The sequence below is a fragment of the Oenanthe melanoleuca genome, chromosome 19, assembly GCF_029582105.1.
Source record: "Oenanthe melanoleuca isolate GR-GAL-2019-014 chromosome 19, OMel1.0, whole genome shotgun sequence".
Classification (NCBI taxonomy): domain Eukaryota; kingdom Metazoa; phylum Chordata; class Aves; order Passeriformes; family Muscicapidae; genus Oenanthe; species Oenanthe melanoleuca.
In genome coordinates this window covers 1,232,348-1,247,000 of record NC_079352.1, presented here as the reverse complement: position 1 = coordinate 1,247,000, position 14,653 = coordinate 1,232,348, and the positions used below count along the sequence as shown (strand labels likewise).

The 14,653-nt window shown below is 45.7% G+C and overlaps 1 protein-coding gene across 4 annotated transcripts in view; it reads right to left on the bottom strand.

The window, feature by feature from the left end:
• The window catches only part of SYNRG (synergin gamma), a 36,620-nt gene that overhangs the window by 3,973 nt on the left and 17,994 nt on the right, over positions 1 to 14,653 (bottom strand). For 3 of the 4 annotated variants that reach the window (XM_056506441.1, XM_056506443.1, XM_056506444.1), the window contains 8 exons: positions 13,082 to 14,026; positions 5,873 to 6,457; positions 5,392 to 5,552; positions 4,680 to 4,733; positions 3,899 to 3,995; positions 3,491 to 3,639; positions 890 to 1,000; positions 355 to 390 (listed from right to left, as the gene is read on the bottom strand). In XM_056506441.1, coding sequence (XP_056362416.1) covers positions 355 to 390; positions 890 to 1,000; positions 3,491 to 3,639; positions 3,899 to 3,995; positions 4,680 to 4,733; positions 5,392 to 5,552; positions 5,873 to 6,457; positions 13,082 to 14,026 — 2,138 coding nt within the window. The remainder of the gene's footprint in view (positions 1 to 354; positions 391 to 889; positions 1,001 to 3,490; positions 3,640 to 3,898; positions 3,996 to 4,679; positions 4,734 to 5,391; positions 5,553 to 5,872; positions 6,458 to 13,081; positions 14,027 to 14,653) is intronic. The other variant, XM_056506442.1, reaches the window with a different exon arrangement.

Genomic DNA, 14,653 nt, shown 5'->3' with positions numbered 1-14,653 from the left:
GGATTTCCTGCAGAGATTTCTAAAAATGCCACTGCCTGCTACACAAAGCCAAAAGTCAATATTTCTAGCACAAAGCCCCTGAAATCCCCCCTCTCCTGCTACAGACACAAATCCAGGAACTCAGGGATTTTCTAGCACACAACAGAAGGAGCACAAAACCAGAGGGACAGGCATGCAGACAGACAGGGAGGCTCTGGAGCATGTTAGTTGATCAGATCAAGGGTTAACTGCCACAAAACACGACTGGAGAAGAGGATTAATGATTGAGAATGACAGCTGAGAGCCCATCAGCAGCTCAGCCTTCCACACTCAAGAAGAATGAGTCTAGAAAGAATGTTTTTTACAGGTTCATACTTTCTTGGGAAGTTCTTCCACAGGTTTCTCTTCTTTCTGAAATAATGTTGAAACCAGAAAGTCAGGAAAAGTGCCTCTGTTTTTAAGTGGTTGGCACAACTCTGCACATGTCCTGGGAGTCCCTCCCAGCTCTGCTAATGGCAGCAGTCCCCTCTGGTGAGCCATTTCGTCAAGAAAAGTCATTAAAAGATTTTTATTTGTTAAAAAATATGTATACTTTTGAAAATCTTAGTACCCCAGTTTCTTGCTCACTACAAACAGTTAAACTCAGCTCTTTCTCCACAGCTGTGTCACACCAAAGCCCAAGGAACACTGGACACTCCATTATAAGATCTTACTGAGACCCATCTACAGATCAGAGTTTATAAATTATAACCATGAAGGTTTTTTCAATTCACCCATCCCTGGAAGTGCCCAAGGCCAGGCTGGGCAGCCTGGGACAGCTCTGAGGTCCCTTCCAGCCCACTCCAGTCTGGGGCTCTATGAATGGAAGCCCAGACTGTAAATGGCAAAGGAGTTGAAGCACCAGACTTACCTTGCTCCTGGAATCCACATTTAGGAGACACACCCCACAGGCAAGGTCCTGGGCATTCTTAATCCCTGGGCGCAGCATACAGGAGGAGAAATCCAGGGAGTTTTCATCTGGCTGAAGAAAGGACACAGGGACATTTTCAGTGCCTGACAGAATTTCAGACATCAAGATAAAAATTACTGAGCAGCAAGAGCCAGTGTGTGACACACAGGGGTGGCAATCATCAAAGCTGTCAGGATGGACCTGCCACCTCCATCAGCACTAATTTATAACACTCCAGGTCTTATAAAAGGCCTCAACTACAAAGGAAGGAATTCTTGAGCTGCACATTCCCACTCCCAAAGGGGAAGGAGCACTGGGGGAAGGCAAACAGAGGATCTGCAGCTGTTTGTGCAGCTGTGGGGAGGTGGCTGCAGCAGAGTTCCTTGTCCTGGACTCCAAAACAGCAAAAAAATGCAGCTGGTTTTCTCTTTTTGGGTTTTTTTTGAACCTACAGTATGGCAGAGCAGTACAAAATGGGATATTAAGGTTAACCAAACCAGGCCACCAGCCACACACAAGCTCAGATTAAAGAGAGGCAAAGGGTGGGAGAAGAAACCTGTAAATAATAAATTAATGTGGTCACTTTTGCAGTACTTAACCTCACATTTCAGCCACAGGATAAATGATCAATTAAAACACTGCAGAAGGGTAACACAAAACTGTTCCAATTTTGCATGAAAATAGTAATGCAAATAAAAACAATGATTAAAAATGCAGGAAGCTTAAAAATGTTGTGATCCCAGGCCATGTGTGTCTTAATCCACACTCTGGGTATGCTGCTCACACTTTCCTGCTGAATGGCTGGAGAATAATTGGAATCCTGAAAAAAAACAACCCAGCCTTTAATCTCTAAATAGATCAATCAAATTAATAAAGGCACTCTAATATTTGTTTACCAAATGCATGAGTGAAGCAAATGAGAAGGTCATCCTGCAATTTGCTGTGAAAAACCACAAGGCTGTGCATAAAATTACCTTGCAACAAAATCCTTTCAAAGATAAAATTAACCTTTCCAAGCACATGCCTGGGAGCTGGAATCCTTCTCTGCAGTTAATTGGCACTTCTGCATCGTTTAGGATCCCTGACTAACACCAGAGGTGTGGGCTCCACCCTGCCAGTGAATCCCGTGGGGAAGAGCAGCAAGAAAAGGGGAGATCTGGGGAACTGCAGGAGTCATGAGTCCCTGGGTTTTGGGAAGTTCAGCTGGTCTGTGTGTCAGGTGAGAAGTCACAGTTTGCAGCTCCTGATGTGCTGAAACTTCAGCTGGAGCCACCAGCCTGGAGCTGCTGTGGATTTGGACTTGCAGGTAATCCCTGTAATCTTCCAGGGAAAAGCACTTTAGCAATTGTGTTTTAATCCACCTGTTTAAATCAGGAAAAGATTCTGGTAGCTCTTGGGATTGCTCCTGCCAACAATGCCAGGGTTCAGACAGGTGGTTCCAGGTCTATCACCTCCCTCTGCCAGGCAGGAAAATGCTGAGGATACAAATTTCCTGAGGTGGCAGGCCCTGTGCAGCACAGGACATCACCAAAACACCTGGGGAGGTTTAAAATGTGCAAAAGGTGTGTAAAGAGGGACAGATCATTTCTAATACCTGCCCTGCAGGGAATGACTGTGAGCTGGAAATGGGTGTTTCAAGCAGAAACCAAGAATTCCAAGCCTTGCTTATAAATGAGTGTTTGTTGGGAAGGAAAAGCCTTTTGTGGGCACAGCTGCAGTGCAAGGAGGAAGCCACAAATGAAAGAGCTCAGTGGAAAGCTCCCCAAGGTAATGATGTGCTCAGTGATGCTTGGTGGGATGTGCTGATCCTGAAGGCTCCCTGATGTGCAGTCAGAGGGATCACTGTGCCAGCAGCACAGGGCACACACAGATGGGTGATCCCCACAGTCAGGAGTTCTGCCATGGCTAAGGGAAGTCATTCTGCACACTGGATCTCCTGCAACACAAACCCCACAAGGGATTTAATGGCAGGGTGGTTTTGCTGCCTTCTATTTGTGTCTGTTCTGCACCTCTGTGTGCCCCTGCTGCTCCAAAGGGCCATCCCTGCCTGTCCCCTCACCCAGCTGTGCCCAAAACTCTCCAGCTCCTACCAGGCTGGGAGCTTTTCCTGGCAGTGAGGAGCAGGAAAAGCTGTTTACTCTGTGGCAGGAACCAAAACAAACTCAGGCATTTCCAAGTGCAGAACAGTTTAGTTGCTCCTGTGTTGCTGCACTGTGTGTTATGGAATTGTGAGCATTAAAGCCAAGGGCTTTTAAAAACAAGACATGTCCATGTCATTCTGGCTTTTAAAATGGCTTATTTGGATTTTATTAAATTTGCCTTACTGGAGATGTCCACAGACACCCATGATATCACCTAAATAATCAAGGTACTAAGACAACATCATGTTTGTCCATAAATAACAGTTTTCTTAGAGGGTTTTAAACTGGCTTTCACAAATAAATTCATTTCCATTTTCCAAGAGAATAAACACAAACTGTCAAGTCAGCACACCCTGCAAAGCCTCTTTAAATAAAATGATGACATTTGTTTTAGTAACCAGGCAGTTTTTCTGGGTCTTACTGTGAGAGCAGCCAGGGACATGAAGCTGATCAGGTTGTTCCACACTTTATCAATATCCTTCAGCAGCTGCTGCAGCTTCTCACTGCAAACTGCAGTTGCTTTGATGCCCAGCTCCACCCTCTTTGTTACTCTGTAGACTTCAACAACCCCTGTGGATGAAAACAGGGGAGGATTGAAATGCACTGGATCCCCCAGCCTTGAACCAGAAAAGGCAAAGCCAGAGTGGCACAGGAGGGGTGGCCATGGGTTAGTTCAGAGCTGGAGTTACATTTCTCTGGCAGAAGAGTTCTTCATTATCCAGATGCAGGCAAAGATTAAACATAATGCCATTTGGGGAAGAGTGATTCTATATTTCTGTTTTTTAGGGAAGAACTTTCAGTGTAAAACAGGTGGAAAATTCAAACTTACCCTGTAAATATTCCATGCCTTGAGCAGACTGGATAACTTCAGTGCAAACAGATGAACTGCTGATTCCATTTAAGGTGTCATTTGCTTTCTTTATGACCTGGTGGAAATGAATTTCATAAAATGATGGGGTTTCTATCTTTAAATAATCACTACAAACAAGATTGCCCCCAGCAGAAACTGTTATTCAGCAAAGGAGGCAAATTAAACAAGAAATGATTGCTACACTCCATCAGATGTTTTTATACACTCCTGCTTAAGTAGATCAGGGGAGAGTATGAACATTTAAAACCTTAATGTATTCCCCCCAATATTTTCATTACCAAAATAAGAGTTTTAAGAGCAGGCATGCCTTGCTGTCTAATTCAATCAGAGCATTCACAGTTTGGGCTCTCTAATACTCAAATGCAAAGAAGAAATGTTAAGGAGCACTGATCCAGCTGTGAAATATCTGACAGCACATGAAAGGTCCCTGGGCACAGCACATCACCAGCTCTGGCCCTCAGGAAGCCCTGGGGAGCAAGGCACTGGTACCAGTGCCCTGAACACACAGTACTGGGCCCCCAAACACAGCACCACCCCACTAAGCAGAGAGCTGGAATATTTAGGGAAAAGCCAAACTAATCCCCAGAGACAGGGAGATTAGTGTAGGGTGCTTAGCTGAGGAGGTGGCAGCTTTTGGTTTAAATGTAATTCCCAGGGCTGATTCCCACACTTTCTCTGCCTGCTGGTCTCAAACCCTGAGTGAGGCAGGTGCTGCAGGAGGAGGAGGTGTCACACTCACCTGCAGGGCACTCTCCAGGCACCTCTGCCACTCGTAGGCATACCTCTCACTCTCCTAGAGCAAAGCAAGGACAGGCTCAGTCTTGCTCCTACACACATTTCCCTCCCTCTCTCCTACACAACAGACACACAGCAGCAGGTGTTTTAAAAGACTATTTGCAGATGAGATCTGTTCCTAATTTCTCCCCATTTTCTCCAGACTCTCTATGCACCAGAACTCTAGAATTTGATTTCTGGGAGTGAGGATGAGTTTCAAAAGGAGAACATACAGGAGTGGGTAAAAGGTTTCATTGCACACATCTCCTCCTGACACATTTGTTACAGTCTGCTGTTCTAGCAATGGGGATTAGCAGAATTTAATCTGAGTCCTTTTCCCATCTCTCCTCAGGATAAGCAAGAGAAATTACTACCACAAAGCCAAAAAGTGATGCCATTTCCCAAAGCAAACAGTCTCTGCCAAAGCTGGGATTAGATTTAAACTGTAACTAATTTCCAGTTGTAAACTTAAGCTGCAAGGTCAAGTGATTCTGAGTTTCAGACAACATTCTCTAAAGATGTGAGGGAGAAACTCCCAGGTTCCACTCACAACACCCAACTGCACCCAGACACCACCTCACAGTCACACCCATATCCAAACAGGCAAAGCCCCAAAAGCTGGGTGCAGCAGCCCTTGGTGTCAGTGCAGCTCAGGTGTGCTGCAGGCAGCTCCTTACCTCCACCTCCCCAGTCAGGTCCCTGTACCTGTCCCTGATCACGGGCAGGGCTGGCTTCTCGCTCAGGGTGTTGGAGCGGTCCCTGAACGGCTCCGGGGCTGGCAGAGGGGAGCAGCGACTGATCTCTCTGTCCCCCAGGCTCAGGCTCCTCTTATGAGACCCTAAAAAGTCAGGTTGTAAAAAGTGATTCCTTTACTCCAAAGACCCAGGCTATTTAAAATGAATGAAATGGCAGAAGAACAAATATTTCTCTTTACTCAGTGACTGCTGCAGCTTTCCCCAGTCCCTCAATTCTTACAGGCTTTTAGAACAACAAATATTTCCCTTGTAGAGAAAGACCTGCTCCAAATGCCACAGAAATCAATGAGAAGATTCAGGTGGTTTCCAGCAGCCTTTGGAATAATCCCCATTAGCTAATTTCTAATTCAATTAGGAAAATCAGCACATGCATCATGAGGTGCCTCTGCTGTGGGAGGCTTACCTTGCACAGACAGGTCAAAGGTGGCCAGCTCACTCCTGATCATCTCCTCACTGGATTTCACCTTGCCTTGGGAAGTTGCCACCAAGAAGTCGAACTTGCTGATTTTCGGTTTTTCACTTTGGAACTCTCCAAAGTCATCCGTGGCCTCTCTGTGGAGCTCAGAGGAGACTCCATGGAGGAAATCAGCACCCAGGGCTGTGTCAGCTGCTGCTGCATCCTGAGCATCCGAGGGAAGTCTGGCAAAATCCCCGAAATCACCGATGTCATCGTCGCTCGGCGCGCTGGACACCGGCCCCGAGTCCTTAAAGTTTGCAAAGGCTGCAAAGGGAACATCCTGCAAAGCATCCTCGCTGGAGAAGGTTGTCACTTTGGAAACTGTTGTCATGGTGATGTTTTCTGAGCTGCCAAACAAGGTCTCCTTCTTCTGGAGGACCGAGGTGGCCGCGGAGGAGCCGCTCCCCGAGAGCCTCTTGCCCGGCTGGACGTCGTCCCTGTCGGAGCCAGACCAGTCGTAGCTCGCCAGGCTGCTGACTGCAGAGCCACTGTGACAGCTTCCAAACGGGCCTCCCTTCAAGTCATCCACATCTGAAACAAACCCCCACAGTTAGCAGCTGAAGTTCAAACCCCAAACTCTCCAGGCCGCCTAAGAACAGCTCTCCGAGAGCCTGGAGGAACTGCAGGAACAAACACAGTGTGTCTCACTGAGGCGTGGACTGGAGTTTGCACCAAAATAATCTGGAAAATACCTCAGCATTTCATACAAAAATTTCTCTGTTCAGTCAATGTAAGCCTTGACCTTTGAATTCCGTCTTACACTTTAAGCTGAAAGTCACCAAACCATTATGGTAGTGAGGGAACACAGCCACCATACCACTATGGTAGTGAGGGAACACTAAAAAAAAATAAGAGTTTCTGGCCAGTCCAGGGTGCACAGATCACCAGTTGAGTTTTCTGGCTGCAGAATCTACAATCAAAATATAAATGTTACAACTCCAACACCTTTAATGCATCATTTCATCTTATCAAATCCAACCACACAGAAGACTGGGCTGACTTTTCCATTCCTCTGATAAAGTATTAATACACTTTAATTTTATATTCATGCTTTGATACAAATAATGTATAAAAATGTGCTGTGAGGATCTAAAAACCCTAGAAATCCTGTTGGAGCTTATCAGGGCTCCTGCAGCGCTGCACGGCCGACTCGTCAAACTTCCAGGTGCCAGCACTGACAGGGATATTGCAGAGATCATGTTTTAACTGAATAAATAGTTTGTAACAGCTAAGTCTAGAGAAAATCCAATTATTTTGCAGAAAGCTCCAAACATTTATACCCACCTGGTGATTACATGGCCCAATAGGTTCTTCTCCCTGCCAGGGGCAGGTGTGAGATCAGAGCCTGCAGTGCCTGGGGCTGCTCCCACCCCACTGATCTTTCACCTCCAGGCTGAGACTGGAGGCACACAGAGCCAGGGGCTGGGCATGAACCCCCCTCCCCAGCAAACCAACCCTCCTATCCTAGTTTGGGGTTGCTTTCCAGCAGGGACAATTGTCAGTTTGGATTAGATTTGCTGCTCAGCACTCGGGGTCCAGCGGCTGCAGGGACAGCAAACATCAAAATTTTGTTTTTCCTGAGCCTCACTGGGGCTGAGATGCTGCTGCTGGGCTGGCACACTGGGCTTTGACACAGCCACAGTGGGAACAGGCTGATTTCCCAGCTGTCCTCTTTATTCACTGCAGCCACACCAGCCTGAGGATTAAATCATTCTAACAAACCATTTCTGCCTTGGTTTATCCATCTCACTGGAAGGCCAGGCTGCAGGCATGACCCACATCCATGGCTAATGAAAACCCCAACACACACTATGGCCACAGCCATGGGTCAGCATCCATCAGCTCCTCCTGCAGCTGCCCCTTTGTCCATGGGGGCATCCCAATCCCCTGCACACAGCCAAGACCTCCAAGTGCCGCTGGAGCTGTGGATGTGCAGAGGGTAAACAGATGAAATCACCTGCTCCCGGCACACAAAGAAGGCTCTGAGGTGAAAGGAGCCAGAGGGGTCGGTGATTTATCACCTCAGACCACACCCTGTGCTCTCAGGTTTTTGTTTAAGGAAGGGAAAGGAAAGCTTTGCATGAGAGAGAGAGCCAGAGCCACCTCCCACGTGAGGCAGCTGCAATCAGCGCTGGGATCCTGCAAACACCACCAGCTACCAGGCAACCTCTGCCTTCCCTTTGCTTTGTGTCCAATCCCAGCAAAGACTTGAGCCTCGATTGTTCGGTGCTCCCTGGGTCAGAAAGGGAGGAGTGAGGATCCCACCCCGGGGATCTGCACACTCACATCCTCTTGGGAATGATTCCTTTGATAACTGCTAAGATTTTGAGCTGCAAACACATCCCAAAGGCCAGGTCAGGGCACTGCTGATCCAGTCCTGGCTCAGGCTCCAGGGGAATCCCGAACTGACCTGCAATCAATAGGTCAGGGCAGAACAATAGTTGAATTATTCACAAACTAAGAGCCAAGATTCTCTGTGTGTGAATTCAGGCAGACACAAAACCTCTGAAGAGGTGCAAGGGCTCAGGTGAAATGTAATGGTTCCATTCTGCACTTTTGATTTTTTTTTTACAATTCCAGATCACTCCAGTGAGTTAACTTTTTCCTAGGAGTATTATATTCCAGGAAAAACACTGCATTCAGAGTCAGTGTTAACAGCTCATGCAGTCCTAAAACAATTTAATGAGAAGTATGAAAAATAAGAATGTGGAACCCAAAGTCCAAGCTGCCTGATCATCACCTGGGACCAGGTGCACCTGCAGGAGCCAGCCAAGGCAGAGCCCTGGCTGCAAGGAACCCACAGCAGGATGAAATACACTTCAAATATTGTTTCCCAGTCTTATCTCATCTACAGAAAAACTTGCCACCCCTGATCTGAGCCAACTCTAATAATTTATTTCAACTACCAAGGATTAAGTTATGGCTGGAGGCAACTTACAAGCTGGAGCCTTCAATGTCAACAGTTTAATCACTTAAGGAAAACCCTTGACAGCATTAGTGACTGTCTGAAGAAAACTGAGAAAGACAATTCAGGGACATTGGAATAAATTTAGGGATTTCAGCCAGCAGAGGAGACTTTCAGGTTTTTGTGTTTCAGTGGATATTAAAGCCTGATGAGTAAATGTAGCTCTGGTGTCACGTTTTGGTTGTTAGGGTGACACAGGTGGTAGCTGTGGAGCTCTGCTCCCATCAGTGCTGTTACCCTGGGAACATCCCCTGCAGGCTGAGCAGGAACCCAGAGCCTGCTGGGGACAGGAACCACCTGCTCATGGCTTCCAGCACCTGCTAAAAGGAGATGAGGCTGCAGGAACACGGAGTTTCATGCACTGCTGCTGTCAGTGTCATGCCTGGAACAGTTAACAATAAGGGAATTATTCCCATGGCTGTAGCTAAGGTGGGAACCATCAAGAATGCTGACTGTAAGATAAATGAAAATGAAGGAAATAGGAGAGAAAAGGCTCCAAACCTTGTGGAATTACAGGATATTTTGAAATTATCAGGGTGAACAACGTTTCACAGCAAAATAAAAGCCCTGAGCTGCCACTGGGAGCTCAGTCCCACAGAGGCCCTTGTGTGGGCAAACACATCCACACCCTCCCTGTCAGCCTTCCCAGGATAAACCAGGCTGGATAAGCCCTTCTGTGTGCAGAATTAACCCAAATGAGGGCAAGGGAGTCAATCTGACTGTCAAGTCTGGCCAAAAACATGATAAATACAGTCATGAAAGTTCCTCTCCCTCCTCCAGGAACGACTGGCTGAACAAACACAAACTGCATGAGCCCTGCAGAATTAGGTCTCAGCTTTATGTTCAAAGCTTTGGTTTAAAAACCTTTAGGGCTGGGCACAACCTACTGATCTCCAGAACCAAGGAGGGCTGTTGTGGTTTTCTCCCTTTTTCTTTTTTTCCCTTTTAAAGTCTTTCCAAATAGGAGTAAAGAAAAGCCAAATTCTGCTTCCTAGGCTGGTTTCTCCTCTTGTGGCAACTACAAAACCCCACAACATTTTAACTATTCCACATCTCAATTATTTTTAGCTTTTTACCTTGTCTGCTAATTTGATGCTGATCCCAAGCTGTCAGTGGCTCAGGAGCTGGAGGAATCTGAAGTGATAGAATTGCAGGCCATGATTTGAAGCTGCCATTCATGTTTGAATGCAGAACTTAGAAGAACTTAGAAGGCAGAACTTCCCAAATGGAAAATTTACTTTGGGGTTCTGGTTAACTCAAACTGTTTAGGATTTAACTGGATTAGTTAAACAAATATCAGAGTATTATAGAGTGGGGTTCTGCTTAGAGAAGTCTAGACTGCAATACAGTTTTTCAGTGCCAACTTACAGAAACAACCCTGCCATCACACATTTCCTCCACTCCATCCCTCTCAAACACAGATCTTTGGAAAAATATTATTTAGGCTGATATGTAAAGATTCAGAAGGTCACAGGGAGCAAGGTCAAAGTGTTGGAAGAGGAGAAAGAAGATCACCCACACCCTGCTTGCAAGAGAAAGGCACTTAAGGGGATAAAGAACCTTAAACTCTGTGTTTTTGAGGAAAAGGAGATACACTGCTGGTTTGCAACAAATCACACACATCCCCACGTTTTCAAAATATGCCAAGATAATATTTATTAACACAGCAGGACTTACAGATCACAAAAGATAGTGATACAGAGGAGCTCGGGAGGGCGGTATCAGAGTAAAGCATGCAGGTCAATACTTGCAGAAGAGAGATATCAAAGCAGATCTGAAAAGGCACATTCACACAGGAAATGTTTAGTTGAAATCAGACATTAGAAAAAGCAGCAAAAAAACCTGAAGTTAGATTAAAATATACAGAGAATCTCTAGTAATGCCAAAGAAGAAGGTACTTTACAGTCAGTGCAGCAGATAACCCTTTGAGGGCAGGGCTCCTCTTGCTGCAACCTTTGGCAGGAAGAACAAATCAGGTTCACCCAACAGGAGCAGGTGCTCATTCAGATGCTCTCAACTCAAGAGTGAAAAGTAAATTTGGTGTAAAAGAAGCAGCCTGGTTCAAACTAACAGCATGCAGCCAGTGCTCAAAGGGTTATATGGAGTAAATGCAAGAGAAATCAACATTAGTATCATTTACCTTCCACACAGAGAGTTCAGAGTTTAAAGAGACTGTATCCCCCTGGGAGAGAGAAAAAATGGAAACCTTGCACCCCTCAAGAGACCACAGGGCCCTGACATGGGAAGCAAGGCAAGGATTTCTCCCCAATTCCCAGCATAAGCACCTACCTGCCCATACCTGGAAGCTACAAATGTCAAACTCAGAGCCAAGGGACAAACACTCTGTGTGGGCACGTCACAAAGCCAAACCATCTCAGCACCTCTGTCCTGCTGCTGCTCCCCTGGAGATGTGACACCATCTCCCATTTCCCAGCAGTGAGGTGACAAAGGGATACTGTCCCTTTTGTAACATTACATTTTACAGCTCGAAGGAAATGATGAGGAAAAAAGGAAAAAAAAAAAAATCTGCTTTTTAACTTCGTGTAAACTGAAAAAAAGGAAAAAAAAAAAAAGACTTGACCATCAGTAGTTCACAGCTTGGAATGCATCAAACACACAGAAAGGAACACATGAGCACAGGAGTGTTTGTAGCAGTGTCCACAGCACGTCCTGCTACCAAATCCAAACAGTTAAATGGAGCAAAACTCTCCCTCTTGGAGTAACAACTAACTTGGCACCATAGGAGAATACAGACTTAAGTTTAATAAAAATAGCTTCTAATTAATACTTCAGAGTTCAAAAGTTTAGCAACAAGCACATGAAGGGCTAACCCCTTCAAACAAACAAAATAAAGAGGCTTTCCTGCCACAAACTGCAATTATTCATCAGGGGTTGCTGTGGCAAAAGCACACATCCTGGAAAGAGCTACAGAAGTCAAACTACCACCAAGAGAGGCTAGAAAAATATTAGGAAAAAGTGCTTTCAACCCAAAGTAAACATTCAAGAATACACTGTTGGTGCTACGTTTTGACAGCTCACTCAACTTGGAGTTTTCCCAAGCAGTAATATGAAAATTAAATGTCTTTGCTAATAAATTATTCCTGATATTTTGTACCCTGTTAGAGAGTATCTTCCACATCGAAGTTGCCGACTTAATTCTCTCCCCTACTTAAAAATATCATATAATGCAAAATTACAGTACTGTATATTTTTTTTCTACCCATATCTGCAAAAAATGGAAGAAGTATTTCATGTGGAAATAACCAATTCTTGCAGTAAGAGCTTTTACATTTACAGTTTGTATGTTCCCCCTGTTCAGAAAAGCCTTTGACTGCATAAAACTTGTCCTAGAACACAGTAATGGTTCCCATGTTGTTGAAGGCCACAGAACATTTAACTACAGCTTATCTCCTGTGTATATATGAAAAGAAAAAGCAGGACACTTGGGAAATTTGTTTTATGATATGTGATCAGGTCAGAGATGGTCAGCTCACTCCCTCAGGAATGTTGTCATAAAGGGAAATTAAAGAAGGTGGAAACCTGATAAAGTGAAAGTCTCATGGTTTAAATGTAGATCCAAGAGCTCCCAATCATGAGACCAGCACTTGCAGCCCCTTGGCACAATGATTCCCACCAGGGATTTAACACTGGAAGGTGTGTGAAATACTCTACAGCTGCAGTCCTGCAAAATCCTGGCTACCCACACTGAGCCCCACTGTAAGGGGAGTACACTGGTGTTGGTGATTAGTCAGCTTCTCATTAACAGCCCCAATTAGTGACCCTTGGGAAGTGCCAGCAGGGGGAAGTCCCCATGCCAAATGCTTTGTGGAAAACAAGAGATTAAAGTGAGACTCTGCCATCATCTTGCAGATATAAATGGAATGACATTGTTTGCACTGGAATATTTTCCACTCGAGTCCCTTAAGTGCCAAGAGCGAACAGGTACCAGTATGATGATGTTAAATCTCTAAAATAAACTGGCCTGGAGTTCAAACTGTTCCAGCTATTTCTATTTATAGTCTTCTAAGACAAAAACTAAGGAGTGCCCTGCTGAGGGGCCGTGGCTGGCGGGGACACACACTGAGGAGTCTTCCACTACTGAAAGACGAGTGCATAATACTGTAATTGAGCACAGAGAACACGGAATCTGCAGCACCTACGTTACCAGAGCAATCTAACCAGTTCCTCACCTGCTGCTGGTGGATGCTGGCCACTAACTGTTGGCAAATCCAAAGAGCTATCAGACATGACATGCTTAAGATCTCCTCCCACATCAGCCAGTTTCATGTCAAACTGAACAGACAGCGCGTCTTCGGAGTCCTCCTTGCCCACGCTGCTGCCGCCGATGGAAGGCAGATCCAGGGATTTCACTGAAGCTGAATCTTCTTTGGCCTGCTTGAAAGCTGCCACTTTGTCCACCAGTGACTTCTCAGTGCTGCTGGAAGAAAACTTGTTGGAGTGGAAGTCAGCAAAGTCATCATCGCTCTTGGCCGAGGAGAGCGCGCTGTCCTTGGCCTCCTCGAAGCCCGCTCCCGAGCCCTCCAGGGACAGCTGCTTGAAGATGTCATACTTGGTGGGAGTAGCAGTGGTGGCAGAGCTCTGCCCACCCTTCACTGTGCTGCCTGAGGAGCCAGCCTGAGCAGCAGGGCTGGCCTCCAGCTTGAGTGCATTGTGTTTGTCATCGGGTTTTTGTTCTGAGAACCCGCCGCTGCTGTTGAAAGCCATAAAATCTGCAAAGTCATCTTGTCCACTGGCTGATGCACCGTTAGAAAATTCCCCAAAAAGGTTGAACTCTCCAAAGTCATCAGCTAAGCTTGAAGGTTTGCTTGGTGCTGGCTGGGCAGAGGTGGATGGAAGGGGTGGGGGGGGAAAGGAGCTTGGTTTGGAGGTGTTGAACGCAGATGGGAAGGATGGCTGCTTGTTTTCTCCAGGAGAGGAAAAGAGCTCCAGGTCTGCCAGATTCAAAGGGGTCTTGGCTTGTGTTGGCTGTTTGGGCTGAGCAGGCAGAGGAGGGAAGGGTGCAGGGAAGGTTTTGTCTTTTGAGGGTGGCTCTAATGGGGAGATGCTGTCAGCGGTTTTGAAATCTGTGAAACCATCGTCGGCTCCTGAGGGCTTGAACTCTGCAAGGTTTTCTCCTGGGAATGAGAACAGGCAGAAAACAACAGTTAAACCCTGCACAACCAACACAGCACACTCACACCATGCAAGCCAGCAAATTATTCCATGCAGTGTCAGAAGGTTTTACACAAACTGTTTAAATGAAAGGCCTCGGGATGCACACGGAACTGCAAACTCAACTTCCAAGAGCCACACAAGTGTCAAGGTCAGTGATTCTACTTTTCACTCCAGCAAACACTTAATTCTCTCAAATAGCCTCCAAGTCATATTAAACTGAGTTAATATCAAAACACACCATGACAAATAGGTTCTAAAGGAGATCAATACTGCCTTATTTGGCCTCCATTTAAGTTCTTCTCCCCACCTCATCCTCTTCGTGTTTGCCAAAAAATGAATGTAATTTTGAATTTCACTTATACCAATTCAGTATCTGCTTTTTAAGGAAGCAATTCCTCCCTTCCTCCCCCTGAAATATTGCAGCTTGTTCAGGGGAGATCACCAGATGGCTGAGACAAAACCAACATGAGGTAACAATGTTTTCACTGAATTTACATTAAATATTTTGGTGTGCTAATCTTATAACTTTCTTCTCTTGAACATGAAAACATTGTTTAACCCATTCACCAGCCTGTACATACTTGGAC